Source organism: Myxine glutinosa, chromosome 1 (assembly GCF_964187855.1).
Source record: "Myxine glutinosa chromosome 1, kmMyxGlut1.1, whole genome shotgun sequence".
In the NCBI taxonomy this organism is placed as follows: Eukaryota; Metazoa; Chordata; class Myxini; order Myxiniformes; family Myxinidae; genus Myxine; species Myxine glutinosa.
The window spans coordinates 280,615,487-280,631,234 of record NC_136261.1 but is presented as its reverse complement, the minus strand read 5'-3'; the positions used below and the strand labels follow the sequence as shown (position 1 = coordinate 280,631,234).

At 40.6% G+C, this 15,748-nt stretch overlaps 1 protein-coding gene across 3 annotated transcripts in view; it reads left to right on the top strand.

Moving 5' to 3' along the window:
- Nucleotides 1-9,250, top strand: part of LOC137438218 (metal transporter CNNM4) — a 58,964-nt gene extending 49,714 nt beyond the window's left edge. For all 3 annotated transcript variants that reach the window (XM_078766560.1, XM_078766556.1, XM_078766567.1), the window contains exons 12-13: nucleotides 8,242-8,366; nucleotides 8,519-9,250. In XM_078766560.1, the coding sequence (XP_078622686.1) occupies nucleotides 8,242-8,366; nucleotides 8,519-8,599 (206 nt within the window). In that variant the 3' untranslated portion in view covers nucleotides 8,600-9,250. The remainder of the gene's footprint in view (nucleotides 1-8,241; nucleotides 8,367-8,518) is intronic.
- The last annotated feature ends 6,498 nt before the right edge of the window (nucleotides 9,251-15,748 follow it).

The window sequence follows — 15,748 nt, the reverse complement described above, 5'->3', positions numbered from 1 at the left end:
TCTTGCCCTGATGTTCTTTCTGGACAGCAAAGGTTTCCTCCTGGCACACCTCCCATGTAGATCAAATTTGTGCAGCCTCTTTCTAATGGTAGACTCGTGCACTTTGACATCAACAGTGGCAAGAGCTACCTGTAGGTCCCGTGATGACATTCTGGGGTTCTTCGAGACTTCTTTCAGCATCTTGCGGTCTGCTCTCGGGCTGAACTTGCTGGGGCGGCCTGGCCTGAACAAGTTGGCAGTTGTTTGGAATCTTCTCCACTTGTAGATGATCTTCCGGACAGTCGAATGATTGATTTCAAATTGTTTGGAGATCCTCTTAAATCCCTTCCCAGACTCGTAGGCATCTATAACCTTCTTTCTGAAGGCCTCGGAGAACTCTTTTGATCTCGGCATGGTGACGCCGCACACTTCAACAACAAAGAGCAAACCAAACTAAATGTCTGAGGTTTAAATAAGACAGGTTCCTCCAAGATCCTCTCTAACGATGTTCTAATCATTTGCACCTGAGCTGGTGCACCTGATTCTAATTTTAGGTATTTGAAGTAGTGATAAATGTGGGGGTGTACTTACTTTTTCCACATGCGAAATTTGCATTTATGTTTATTTAAATTACACAATGAACTACAAAATGTAAATGTTTCATGATATTTGTTACATTATATCACCTTTATCTATCAATATTGTTGAAATGAAGATCAAATGGCTGTATGTTGAAAAAGTCAAAACTTTACATGGGGTGTACTTACTTTTTCACGTGACTGTGTGTGTGTGTGTGTGTGTGTGTGTGTGTGTGTGTGTGTGTGTGTGTGTGTGTGTGTGTGTGTGTGTGTGTGTGTGTGTGTGTGTGTGTGTGTGTGTGTGTGTGTGTGTGTGTGTGTGTGTGTATATATATATATATATATATATATATATATATATATATATATATATATATACACTACTGTGTTCAAAAAGTATCCGACCTTTATTTTTTGTGCGTAAAAAAAAAAGAAGCTAGGGAGGCGTTGATTGGTGCACGTATGTAGGCGATCCTAATGCGCACGCGTGAATTTTTTCCCACCTGCAGAAGCTGTCATTCGACGGCAGACCGCCGATGAGTGAGGACATGTAAGTGAGCGCCGTCGGATTTTCATTTTTGACAAAATGACGGAAAAACTTGAACAACGCTACTGCATCAAATTTTGTGTAAAGCTTGGCGATTCCCAAGTGGAAACGATCCGCAAGATTCAACACCGTTCATTCCATTATGAAGGAGGATTTGGGCTTCAGGAGAATCTCAGCGAAGTTCGTACCAAAGCTGCTAACGATTGAGCTGAAGCAACTCCGTTTGGAGATCGCACAGGACATGCTGGAGACTGTGAACAGCGATCCCAGCTTCCTCAACACAGTGATCACTGGCGATGAGTCCTGGGTTTATGGGTACGACCCAGAAACCAAGTTGCAGTTTTGATGCAAGTTTGATGAAACACAAAATTTGATGCAGTAGCGTTGTTCAAGTTTTTCCGTCATTTTGTCAAAAACGAAAATCCGACGGCGCTCACTTACATGTCCTCACTCATCGGCGGTCTGCCGTCGAGTGACAGCTTCTGCAGGTGTGAAAAAATTCACGCGTGTGCATTAGGATCGCCTACATACGTGCACCAATCAACGCCTCCCTAGCTTCTTTTTTTTTATGCACGAAAAATAAAGGTCGGATACTTTTTGAGCAATATATATATACTGTATATATATATATATATATATATATATATATATATATATATATATATATATATATATATATATATATATATATATATATAGATATTAATACATGGTTTAGGCTCGTGGAAGTTGTTGGAAGGTGAATGAGTAAAACGAGATGTGCCCCTCTGACTAATGGCATACTGTACTTCAAATGCTGTACAACTGCTGTGCCCATTAGAAGGCAGTTGGTTTACCGCATTTCAAACTTCCATTTAACCGAGTTATTTATCAAGAAAGGCTTTAGTAATGGCACATGCTGCTTCCTCGCTGGACTCTCAGCAATTGGAGGATAGAGCACGACACACCCCGGCTTTGTTTGCCTGAATGAAAGTACGGTGTTGGCTTGTCTTTGTCTGCATGTGTTCCTGATTTATGTTAATGCTTCTCTACCGGCCCTTACTGCTTCGACCATATAAATGTGATAAAACATTTTAAAAGGGCAATACATAGCAAACAGGAGAATGGATTCCAGTGATTATATGCAATAAAAAAATCGTTCATCCTCTCGATTTTTATATTTGTGGGTTGGGCCCTGTGCCCCCATGAAGAGAGTGGTTATGTTGATGACTTCCATGAGCCACTTTCAGAAAAATCTGCAGCAACACAGCTTATCCCACCCGATTAATTACTAGATGTCATTTCATCCCACAATATTGATCATGTGACTGACATTGATTTGAAAGTACTCCCGTTTCTGACAACTCATTTAACACTTTTGCCATTCATTTGCTGAAATCTTTACATCCTGAAGCCCATGACTTACCTAAGCCTGAACGTGATAAATAATCAACACTTTAGCAACCAATTATCTACTTCAATCCTGTTTTTGCACTTCCCTAATGAACAATTGATCTCAATTTATAGCCAGACACTTTTAAATACCCTCATACCAATCTGCCAATTTTAAATACCAATCTGCTCCATCTATCGCTTCAATACCTAAAAATGACAAGCGCTCTTCCTGGTTCCCTGGCTTATTTCCTCACGTGTATGTCAATGAAGACTTTTGGCATTCACACATTCTTCAGATATGCTTTTCAGCAATATGATTTGTTGCTTTTTAAAATCCATAAGCCTCCACGATTATAGGTTTCACCCCTCAGCCCAATGGGCTAAGGGGTATTGTCATCACTGGCGGCGGGCGGGCCTCCGGGCGTCCGTCAACTTTTGGTTTCCGTCAATTTCAAGGAGAACGGCTTGTCCGATTAAATACATTTTTGCAGTGTGTGTTGGGGTTGAGTAGAGGAAGGTTCGTTTCGAAAATGGATGTGCTGCGATTTTCAATATGGCCGCCACGGCCGCCATCCGGGCTTCCGTAAAACTTTTGATTTCCGTCAATTTCGAGGAGAACGGCTTGTCCGATTAAATCCATTTTTGCCATGTGTGTTGGGGTTGAGTCGAGGAAGGTGCCTTTCGAAAATGGGTTTGCTGCGATTTTCAATATGGCCGCCACGGCAGCCATCTTGAAATTGGTTTCCGTCAATTTCAAGCAGAACGGCCTGTCCGATTAAATCCATTTTTGTAGTGTGTGTTGGGGTTGAGTAGAGGAAGGTTCATGGGCGTGCTGGGATTTTCAATATGGCCGCCACGGCAGCCATCTTGAAATTGGTTTCCATCAATTTCGAGCAGAACGGCTTGTCCGATTAAATCCATTTTTGCAGTGTGTGTCGGGGTTGAGTAGAGGAAGGTTCCTTTCGAAAATGGGCGTGCTGCGATTTTCAATATGGCCGCCATGGTAGCCATCTTGAAATTGGTTTCCGTCAATTTCGAACAGAACGGTTTGTCCGATTAAATCCATTTTTGCAGTGTGTTGAGGTTGAGTCAAGGAAGGTTCATGGGCACGCTGCGATTTTCAATATGGCCACCATGGCAGCCATCTTGAAATTGGTTTCCGTCAATTTCGAGCAGAACGGCTTGTCCGATTAAATCCATTTTTGCAGTGTGTGTCGGGGTTGAGTAGAGGAAGGTTCCTTTCGAAAATGGGCGTGCTGCGATTTTCAATATGGCCGCCATGGTAGCCATCTTGAAATTGGTTTCCGTCAATTTCGAACAGAACGTCTTGTCCGATTAAATCCATTTTTGCAGTGTGTTGAGGTTGAGTCAAGGAAGGTTCATGGGCATGCTGCGATTTTCAATATGGCCACCATGGCAGCCATCTTGAAATTGGTTTCCGTCAATTTCGAGCAGAATGGCTTGTCCGATTAAATCCATTTTGTCAGTGTGTGTTGGGGTTGAGTAGAGCAAGGTGCCTTTCGAAAATGGGCGTGCTGCGATTTTCAATATGGCCGCCATGGCAGCCATCTAGAAATTGGTTTCCATCAATTTTGACCAGAATGACTTGTCCGATTAAATCCATTTTGCAGTGTGTGTTGGGGTTGAGTCGAGGAAGGTTCATGGGCGCGAAATGGGTTAACGGGTTAATGGGCGAAAATTTCATTACTTGCAGTTCCTACTCGGTATACAACTTCGCTTCAAATAACAGATTATCATCAATGCTTCCTTTCACCATGCATGGGCTGAGGGGTTACACCCGCTTTGCGGTGCTATTTATTTAATCTTTCAAAACCCCATCTTTACCCTCACCGCTGGAGATGGACAGAGGTTATGTTTTCACCCCTGTTTGTTTGTTTGTTTGTCTGTGAGCAGGATATTTCAAAAAGCTATGGACTAATTCAGACGAAACTTGGTGGACAGGTCGGGTGTGTGACAAGGAAAAATTGATTTGATTTTTGTTGAGATCTGGATACGGAAACTTTTTTCATGATTGTTCTGCATTGAGAGACAGGGCCAAAAACTATATGTAGCATATCTCAAAATGTTCTGGATTGATTGGGTTGAAACGTGGTGGACAAGTGGATGTGTGAAAAGGGCGAATCAATTTGATTTTGGTGAAGATCTGGTTTCAGGTCCAGGGAGTCCCTGCTTTCTGAGTATCCATTCATACAAACATGATACTTTATAATCATGTTTCGTCTTACGAACGTTCAATCCATTCACACGAACATGGCCTTTTTGAACATACCACACTAAGCACTAAATGCAGGAAATCGGACCTTGAGAGTTAATTACCCATTCACACCTCATTCACATGGTTTTCCCTCCATCACTATTCTGCCATTTCACATGTCATTCTCTCCACTGGTTCCTTACCGGCATGAGAGACAGCATTCTCTCCATGGGTTCCTTACCTGCACAAGAGAGAGACAGCATTTTTTCTATGGGGTGTTTTACCGGCATGAGAGAGAGCATTCTTTCTATGGGGTCTTTTACCGGCATGAGAGACAGCATTCTCTCCATGGGTTCCTTACCTGCACAAGAGAGAGACAGCATTCTTTCTATGGGGTGTTTTACCGGCATGAGAGAGAGCATTCTCTCCATGGGTTCCTTACCTGCACAAGAGACAGCATTCTTTCTATGGGGTCTTTTACCGGCATGAAAGACCGCATTCTCTCCATGGGTTCCTTACCTGCACAAGAGAGAGACAGCATTCTTTCTATGGGGTGTTTTACCAGCATGAGTGACAGCATTCTTTCTATTGGGTCTTTTACCGGCATGAGAGACAGCATTCTCTCCATGGGTTCCTTACCTGCACAAGAGACAGCATTCTTTCTATGGGGTCTTTTACCGGCATGAGAGAAAGCATTCTTTCTATGGGGTCTTTTACCGGCATGAGAGAGAGCATTCTCTCCATGGGTTCCTTACCTGCACAAGAGACGGCATTCTTTATATGGGGTCTTTTACCGGCATGAGAGAGAGCATTCTTTCTATGGGGTCTTTTACCGGCATGAGAGAGAGCATTCTTTCTATGGGGTCTTTTACCGGCATGAGAGACAGAATTCTCTCCATGGGTTCCTTACCTGCACAAGAGAGAGACAGCATTCTTTCTATGGGGTGTTTTACCGGCATGAGAGAGAGCATTCTCTCCATGGGTTCCTTACCGGCACAAGAGACAGCATTCTTTCTATGGGGTCTTTTACTGTCCTGCCCTCTCTAATTAGCTCGTTATCTGTCGTCACCCCTTACACTACACACATTTGATATACTCTAATAAATTTATTCATTCTTGATTTGAAAAGTCCATTTAATAACGTTTTATGTAAAACAAAAATGGGTTGTTTAATAGGCTTTTCGAACATTCCACGAACACACAGGAAATCGGACACTCAGGAAAACCACCATTGCGTGGGCGGGGCACAGGGATTCATTCATGTTCCCATGATGCGGCTGCCCTTTTTGGTGGCACTATACTGTACTGTATCGAACTGCTTTTGAACACATTGACCTCCCCCAACTGCCATGTCTGTTGATTGCCCAAAAACTATTTGTACGTATATGTTGTGCATTTAGTGAGCATTTTTACTTTTTTCCGTAATAACGATTAACAATGGCTGAAAAGCTTAAAGCAAGTAGTACCAGTAACCATGGTGAAAATAGTGCTTTTTATGCTTTATTGTTATTATTATTACTAGGGCATGCCCGTACTATATCTATATCTAAAATTATATCCCCCCCCTCTATTTACATGAAATGGTTTGGTCCAAAGCGAACGGCTTGCGAGTACGGTGACAATCCCCCCCCTCTATTTACATGAAATGGTTTGGTCCATTCGCAAAGCCAAAGCGAACGGCAGTTACGAATCGCAGTTACGATGAATCGCAAATTAGTTTTAATTAGTTTTAAAACATAGTTTAACGGCAACATAATTTGCCGATGGGAAATAAATGAATACGCTCTCAAATGTGCCATCCGAGGCAGAGTCTGTTCGCCACGTTCGGCACACGTGATAGCTCGCTGCTCTCTGATTGGTTGAATCGTTTTTTGGACATAGCTCGGTAACTACTTCTGCGATTAATTTAAAACCTTGAAAAGGCACATCCTCGGGTCCCCAGCAATATACCTGGCAAGTTTCAAGTATATCGGACCGGTAGTTGTCGAGAAACAGCGGTCACAGACAAACATACAAACAAACATACACACAGAGATTAGTGGAATTATAGATAGATTACTGTATGTATTTATAGCATACAACAACAACAACAGGCATTTTAAGGGTATTTTCCCTGCTAGAGCGGGGGTTAGCCTTGTGGGCCCCATGACAATCTTGTCCATTTTGCCTTATTTTCTACATCTCTCCTTGTTAACCCCCTTGCCCACATTTCTTCTTCCACCATCTTTAGCCAAGTCTTTCTCGGTCTTCCCCGTCCTCTACTTCCTTCGACATTCATTTCCATCACTCTTCTCAACCAGTCACCTTCATCCTTCCTCAACACATGACCAAACCATCTCATCCTGTTTATCTTCACAGCATCCATCACAGGCTCTATTCCCATAATCTTTCCCAATTCCTCATTTGTCTTCCTCTCTCTCAACGATACTCCACACATCCACCGATCATCCACCGAACCATTCGCATTTCCACCCTTTCCAGCCTTCGTTGCTGCTCTACGTTCATTACCCATGTCTCGCTCCCATAAATCATAGCACTTCTCACACATGCAGCATACACCTTTCCCTTCAGCTTTAACGACACTCCCCTCCTCGTCAGCATGCCACTCAGTTCCCGAAAATTCTTTCATGCACATCTCACTCTAGCAAACGTTGCCGCACACTCTGGCAACTGTTCTCACTCGAGCACAATTTTTAGCATCAATGTATTTATTCCTTTTTATTTTAAAAAGTACATTTAATTACATTTTTATGTAAAAAGTAGGATTTAATTTGTGTCCAGGAACCAATTAACCACTTAATACATGTATTTAAAGGGGATCCGGTTTACGAACATTCAGCTTAAGAACCCATTTTCAGGAACACGTTGTGTTCGCAAACCGGGGACTCACTGTATTATAATATTTTTTAAGTGATTCATAACCATTGAAAGAGTCCCAAAAACTATGTCCAGCACTATTTCTCAAAAAGTTATGGACGGATTCAGCCAAAACATTGTAGATAGGCTGGGTGTGTGATGAGGACGAATTGCTTTGATTTTGATGAAGATCCGGAGCTGGAACCGGATACGAGAAAAAAATTTTCGTTTTTCTTCACCATTGAGAGATGGGGCCAAATATGATATACAGCACAATATCTCAAAAAGATGTGGATGGATTATGACAACACTTCATGGAAGACTTGGTTAGTTGACAAGAACAAGTTGGTTAGACTTTGGTTCAGGTCTGGATCCAAATGTGGTCTATCAGTGGGATACAAAAGGTAAACTGTTCAGCCTAGTTGAGGTATACGCTCTACCGAGTGGCCTTCTCATTTTACAGTTGCTTTTATTAATTTTTATTCTTCTTACCTGTTCTCTCTCTGTCCCAACTGATTTGACATTTTACTTAATAAAAAGCGATATACATTTAATTGATTTGAGTGATTGGTGTAGGTGGTTGTGCAAATATATCGTGCAACCTGACATGGTTCATTAAAGACGACATATCATCAGTCTTCTCTCTTTGTTGTTGTACTATTTGTCAATGATTGGCTGCCTGTTCATACCAGGTGGTTTGGAAGAGGTTGCTGACTCTTCTGATGTGTCAGAGTCGACAAACCACCCTTTGGTCCTGCAGAACATGTTTATTCCAGATTACACCGTCCGCGCATTGTCAGACCTGCAATACATCAAGGTATGAGTTGTGGCACATTGAGTGTTTGTCCGAGATCTCAAAATATCTGACTTGCTGTTTATTTTGATTGTCTTGCACTCGGTGAGTCTCACCAATTAACAAACTCCATAAGCTCCGGTGTTCATGGTTTTAATACTTGTCTTTTTTTTCAGATCTCCCGCCCTCAGTTCCATGCTCTGATACCTCGGCTGACTGTACCTGGGGTTGCAAGACCCCTCCCACAGGAAGTGTAGAATCTTACAGGGCACCCTCACATTTCCTGGAGTACAATGTTAAATGCATTGTGGGGAAGCTGCACGTCTTCATTTCCTGAACTTTTGTGTCTTTGCTTTGAGACCAAAAAATCATTTTATTTCTCCATCTTTGTTGAGAAGATGAACAGGATTGATTTTGTCTTGTTCAGCAATGTTATCATGTTGTTAGAATCTACTAAGAGTTGTGCAATTTGCTTGAGAGATGTGGTAGTTGAGCATTTGTAACGTCATTTTGCTTTCAACTTTCTTTCCGAGATGTAGGATTATAATTTCCCTTTTTCTTGTTGGTCTTCACCACTTTCCTCTTCTTTCCAGTACTCCAGGCTTATTCTTGCCTGGATAATAGGTTTAAGCCACATTTTCAGTATTCTCTTCCAGTCAAACTCCAAGCTGTGCAGTTATTTATTTTTTTCTAATATGGCTTTTGGCCAAACCCTGTGATCAAAGGGGGCAAACAATGGGCCAAACTTGAACTTTTGCAGCCAAGTATTTCACCAATCACGTGAGGATTTTGAACTTGGGTGCATTCACTGTACAGGTCTTATTATTTTGGAGGGTTGGGAAAGGCAATTTTATGTGGAAGCTGTTTTGAATGTTTAGTCCAATACAATAAAGAAATCTTTGACTATTCCTTTTTCTTTTTTCTTCTTTCATGTGCAGCATGTCGCTGCAGGTTTGCAACTTCTTTTTCCAGGGATGTGGCTGTGCCACTGATGCAGTGTTTCCTGTATGTTGGAGCAGGAAATTTGGTCAGGGTGCTCGCAATGGCTCGCCTACGCTTCACGAAGGACATCGTGCGGATCTTTAACGTCCACCAACGAATGCCAAGACTGGATGCCCGTTTAACGTCCATTTGAGGGACGGCACACACGTTGATGAATCACCCTGCCTGTGAAACACCAGGATGATAGTTTATAGCTGGACTGGGGTTCAAACCCAGGATAGACAGCTCATAGGCAAGTCTGCATACCTTTAGGGCATTCTCCCAGCTATTCTTCTTCTTTTCTTCCTCTTTATAGTTACTTTTGTTGATCTGTATGCCATGAGACCTGGTATTGTCTCCATTGTAGTAAAATCGATGGTGTCTTTCGCAGGAGTTTCTCTATAATTTCCTGACATTGTACACTCTAATGCCATACGGTATTCTATGACCAACTACGACCTCTTCTGTACGATAAGTAACTGCATCTTGATTGCGAATTGTCATAACGTTTGCACTTGCAACACCACATCCAAAATGCCTGATATGTTTTTGTATCCTGGGAGTGGGAGGATTTGCCTGAACCACTTTATTCTTTTGTTTGTTCACCTGTTTTCTGAAAGATAAAATAAAAATAAAATACACTTCGGGGAAATTTTTACAAATAATTGGCCATGACACCATGTCTACATCTATATATAAATAAACGCGAGTTGTCTGTGTGTGTGTGCGCGTTTTATTCAGAGATGGCTGAACGGATCTTCATCAAACTTTCAGAGGTTCATCAGTGTGCCTGGGAGTGTTTTTGGCAAAAAAACCAAAAAATTGAAAATAAAAAGTTCGTTTTTCTGGAGTTAAAAAAAGAAAAATCGCTCGATGGTGCCGAAGCCTTTTTAAATTAATGACAGTTATATACAAGTACACATTCGCATAAATAAATACAAAACTACCAGACATTTGAATACAAATAAATCAAACCATTTCGGAAGTGTACGAAGTTGGTAGTACGGCTTCTTCTTCTTCCTGATCGGCATCACACTTAACTCAAACGTGATGAACACCACATTCACCCACCAGCATATATATGAACTCCCTTCCTCTCCTGCCTCCCCTCCCTCTCCCCCAAACCTCCCCTTCCCCTCCCTCCCTCCCCATTCCCCTCTCCCCCACTCCTGCCTCCCCCCTCTCTCCTCCTTCTCTCCCCTTCCACCCCTCCCCCGCCCGGCAACGCCGGGTACTTCTGCTAGTATGTAATAAACAGGGCTGACAGGATTGCCTAGAGCAGCGGTTCTTAACCTGGGGGTCGTGACGTACGTGCATACGCGAACAAAATACTGTATGTGGTATGTACCTTTGTTAGGTTCCTAAAAATGGGCTCAACAAATTGATATGTTATTTATGACCCCCGGAAAACCCCCAAACGACCCCCAGGTTTCGAAACGCTGGCCTAGAGGTCGGCACACTTGTCTGCGAGTTGTCTATCCTAGGTTTGAATCCTGACCCAGCTATAAACTGTCACTCCTGTGTTTCATAAATGTGTGAGCCGTCCCTCGTACGGATGTTAAACTGGGCATCCCCTCTGCCAACATTAGTGGGTGGACGTTGCAGATCCCACGGTGTCTTGTAGGCGAGCCATCGCCGGCATCCTGAACAAATTACAAATTTCTGCCCGAACTATTGCTGGGAGAGGGATGGCAATCCGCCCAGCACGACTCCAGGCCAAGAGACTGCTTCGGTTATGACAAGACAAGGGCACAGTCACCATCTGTTTTTATGAAATGTTTTATATACTTTATCTCGGTACTACTATTGTATTGTTTGCATAAATGAGATCGTTCACTCGTTCATAACTATAAGGCCTAATATTTAAACCTTAATTGGAGATTAAAGGCACACTCGCTGAAACCGGTGAAAGTAAATACTCGGATGTATGTCCAGGTGACTCCCCAATCCAAGATCCATAGGTCTGCACATGTCAAGTGGTCATATTGTTTGATTTGCCAACAGACCATTTCATATAAATACAGTATATCATTTAGCCAAATTTGCTGTACCGCATTCTTTTCACCTGCAGAAGGTCGCGTCACAATAAACACTTTTAATTATTAATCAAATTAATGTGAAAGCCTGAAAAACGGTATTTTGTCTGATCAGCTTTTGTATGTGTGCCCCCCACGGTGGGGAGAGGGGCGCAGCGTGGCTTTCACTTGCGAATCAAAACATTGGTATTTAACTATTTATATTCCATATGCAGAATGGAATGTAATATATAAAGGGTCCACAGTGTCCGCGAGATCACCCTGAGTGTTTGGAGTGGTCCACACTCCTGTACGACCTCAAGCAAATGACGCCAGTTGGCTCGTGTGTGTGTGTGTGTGTGTGTGTGTGTTTTACTACTGAGCAAAGGTCTTCGGCCACATTCATAAGAAAGTGAACATGTTCATGTCACGTTTTCATATTTCGTTAAATAAAAGGTGTTATATAATGATAAAGGTGGACGCAGGTTGTTTTCACCTGTCTACCTGTCTGTGAGCAGGATATATCAGAGTTATGGACGAGTTATGACGAAACGAGGTGGATAAGTTGGTTCGGTGACGAGAACAAGCCGATTCGATTTTGGTTGAGGTCCGGATCCAGATCCGGCCTATTATTGGGATACAAAACGTACATTTTGGCCTTGCAGAGGTATGCGCTCTACCGAGTGCCGTGCTAGTTAAAGTTTGGAATTATTTCCTGCGATTTCTGCGGAAATCCCATTTGTAGGATTGTTCCGTGCGTTCTGTAACGTTTCCCATAATTTGTGTTTAGATTTTGTTTTGTTTTCCCGTTTTTCTTTCTCTCCAAATAAATCAAAAGACTTCAGCCACCACGTTATCTTTTCACGAATTTGTCATTTCCTTCAGATTGCGGGTAATATAAACCCACGCGATGTCCAAGATATCGAACCCGACGAGACTCGATAATCGTTTTTACACCAAGAAAGCAAATTCCCAGTCATAAATATCCAGTAACGCAGGTGTTTCCAGACGGAGCATTTCATAAACAATGCGGAAGCATAATGAGACTGGACAAGTTAAATATACAAAACGGATTGGAAGGAACCAAAGAAACTCAGCAACATAAATGATCAATACTTAAAGATAAGTTCCTTGAGAATTAAAAAGAAAAATCAACAACTGAACTTGTGCAAGAACAGGTACAAACATCATGGACTCAGGTTGACACATCTGCTGTCAGAAGGTCTCTTATCGAAAGTGGTCGTTATGGGTGAGTTGCTGTAAAAAAGCCATCTCTGTGTAAACGGAAGAAAGTCGAGAGATTGAAATGGCGAAGAACATCAGTTGGGATGGTAATCAGTGGAGAAAGGTACTTGGAGTGGCAAGTCAAAGTTTGAAATTTTTGTAACAAAGAGTAGGAAGTTTGTCAGAAAGTAACTTTTTCACAGTCTTTATATATATATATATATATATATATATATGCAGTCACATGGTGTGCAGCCCCAGACTAACTGAGTGGTGATTGGCTAACTTCGACTGAGCTCAGACTTTTTCCCATTTTCATCCCACTGTTACAAAGGACAACTATCGGGGATGCCTCTTCGTGGTGGTTGTACCCCCAACGCAAGTTGGGGCCAAATCTTCCCCATTCCTCCCTGCTGCCCAGATTCGTCAGGGCAGCGCAGTCACGGTCAGAGTGCCGATTGGTCCACATGATCCCTTGTCTCTTTCTGTGTCTAACTCTGTTGTGGCCCTGACTTTGTGAAGGCCGGGGTACACCATCCTGGATGTGGGGGATCTCTGGGTCGTTCCTGGGAGATCGATCACCTGTCTCTATGCTGCGGGCTTGTTCAATAGAACTGTCCGGGGCTATACAACAAAAACAACTGTTACAAAGGCTGAAAAGGAGACGTCGTCACAATAATGATTTCAAAAGAATTTTAATAACGAAAAGGGCGTTTCAAAAAAAAATTAAATAACGTGCATTTCAAAATATAATGGGAAGAGGGCAGGTTGGCCATGACAGCTGAATTTTCCTTCCGTTACACAATTTGCATCAGTAGTAGTGTACATTAGTAGTGTATTAGTAGTGTACAATTTGCATCATTAGTAGTGTACATTAGTAGTGTATTAGTAGTGTACAATTTGCATCATTAGTAGTGTACATTAGTAGTGTATTAGTAGTGTACAATTTGCATCATTAGTAGTGTACATTAGTAGTGTATTAGTAGTGTACAATTTGCATCATTAGTGGTGTACATTAGTAGTGTATTAGTAGTGTACAATTTGCATCATTAGTAGTGTACATCAGTAGTGTATTAGTAGTGTACAATTTGCATCATTAGTAGTGTACATTAGTAGTGTATTAGTAGTGTACAATTTGCATCATTAGTGGTGTACATTAGTAGTGTATTAGTAGTGTACAATTTGCATCATTAGTAGTGTACATTAGTAGTGTATTAGTAGTGTACAATTTGCATGATTAGTAGTGTACATTAGTAGTGTATTAGTAGTGTACAATTTGCATCATTAGTGGTGTACATTAGTAGTGTATTAGTAGTGTACAATTTGCATCATTAGTAGTGTACATTAGTAGTGTATTAGTAGTGTATAATTTGCATCATTAGTAGTGTACATTAGTAGTGTATTAGTAGTGTACAATTTGCATCATTAGTAGTGTACATTAGTAGTGTATTAGTAGTGTACAATTTGCATCATTAGTAGTGTACAATTTGCATCATTAGTAATGTACATTAGCAGTGTATTAGTAGTGTACAATTTGCATCATTAGTGGTGTACAATTTGCATCATTAGTAGTGTACATTAGTAGTGTATTAGTAGTGTACAATTTGCATCATTAGTAGTGTACATTAGTAGTGTACAATTTGCATCATTAGTAGTGTACATTAGCAGTGTATTAGTAGTGTACAATTTGCATCATTAGTGGTGTACAATTTGCATCATTAGTAGTGTACATTAGTAGTGTATTAGTAGTGTACAATTTACATCATTAGTAGTGTACATTAGTAGTGTATTAGTAGTGTACAATTTGCATCATTAGTAGTGTATTAGTAGTGTACAATTTGCATCATTAGTAGTGTACATTAGTAGTGTATTAGTAGTGTACATTTTGCATCATTAGTGGTGTACATTAGTAGTGTATTAGTAGTGTACAATTTGCATCATTAGTGGTGTACATTAGTAGTGTATTAGTAGTGTACAATTTGCATCATTAGTAGTGTACATTAGTAGTGTATTAGTAGTGTACAATTTGCATCATTAGTGGTGTACATTAGTTGTGTATTAGTAGTGTACAATTTGCATCATTAGTGGTGTACATTAGTAGTGTATTAGTAGTGTACAATTTGCATCATTAGTAGTGTACATTAGTAGTGTATTAGTAGTGTACAATTTGCATCATTAGTGGTGTACATTAGTAGTGTATTAGTAGTGTACAATTTGCATCATTAGTAGTGTACATTAGTAGTGTATTAGTAGTGTACAATTTGCATCATTAGTGGTGTACATTAGTAGTGTATTAGTAGTGTACAATTTGCATCATTAGTAGTGTACATTAGTAGTGTATTAGTAGTGTACAATTTGCATCATTAGTAGTGTACATTAGTAGTGTATTAGTAGTGTTACAATTTGCATGATTAGTAGTGTACATTAGTAGTGTATTAGTAGTGTACAATTTGCATCATTAGTGGTGTACATTAGTAGTGTATTAGTAGTGTACAATTTGCATCATTAGTAGTGTACATTAGTAGTGTACAATTTGCATCATTAGTAGTGTACATTAGTAGTGTCTTAGTAGTGTACAATTTGCATGATTAGTAGTGCACATTAGTAGTGTATTAGTAGTGTACAATTTGCATCATTAGTGGTGTACATTAGTAGTGTATTAGTAGTGTACAATTTGCATCATTAGTAGTGTACATTAGTAGTGTATTAGTAGTGTACAATTTGCATGATTAGTACTGTACATTAGTAGTGTATTAGTAGTGTACAATTTGCATCATTAGTGGTGTACATTAGTAGTGTATTAGTAGTGTACAATTTGCATCATTAGTAGTGCACATTAGTAGTGTATTAGTAGTGTACAATTTGCATCATTAGTGGTGTACATTAGTAGTGTATTAGTAGTGTAAAATTTGCATCATTAGTAGTGTACATTAGTAGTGTATTAGTAGTGTACAATTTGCATCATTAGTAGTGTACATTAGTCGTGTATTAGTAGTGTACAATTTGCATGATTAGTAGTGTACATTAGTAGTGTATTAGTAGTGTACAATTTGCATGATTAGTAGTGTACATTAGTAGTGTATTAGTAGTGTACAATTTGCATCATTAGTGGTGTACATTAGTAGTGTATTAGTAGTGTACAATTTGCATCATTAGTAGTGTACATTAGTAGTGTATTAGTAGTGT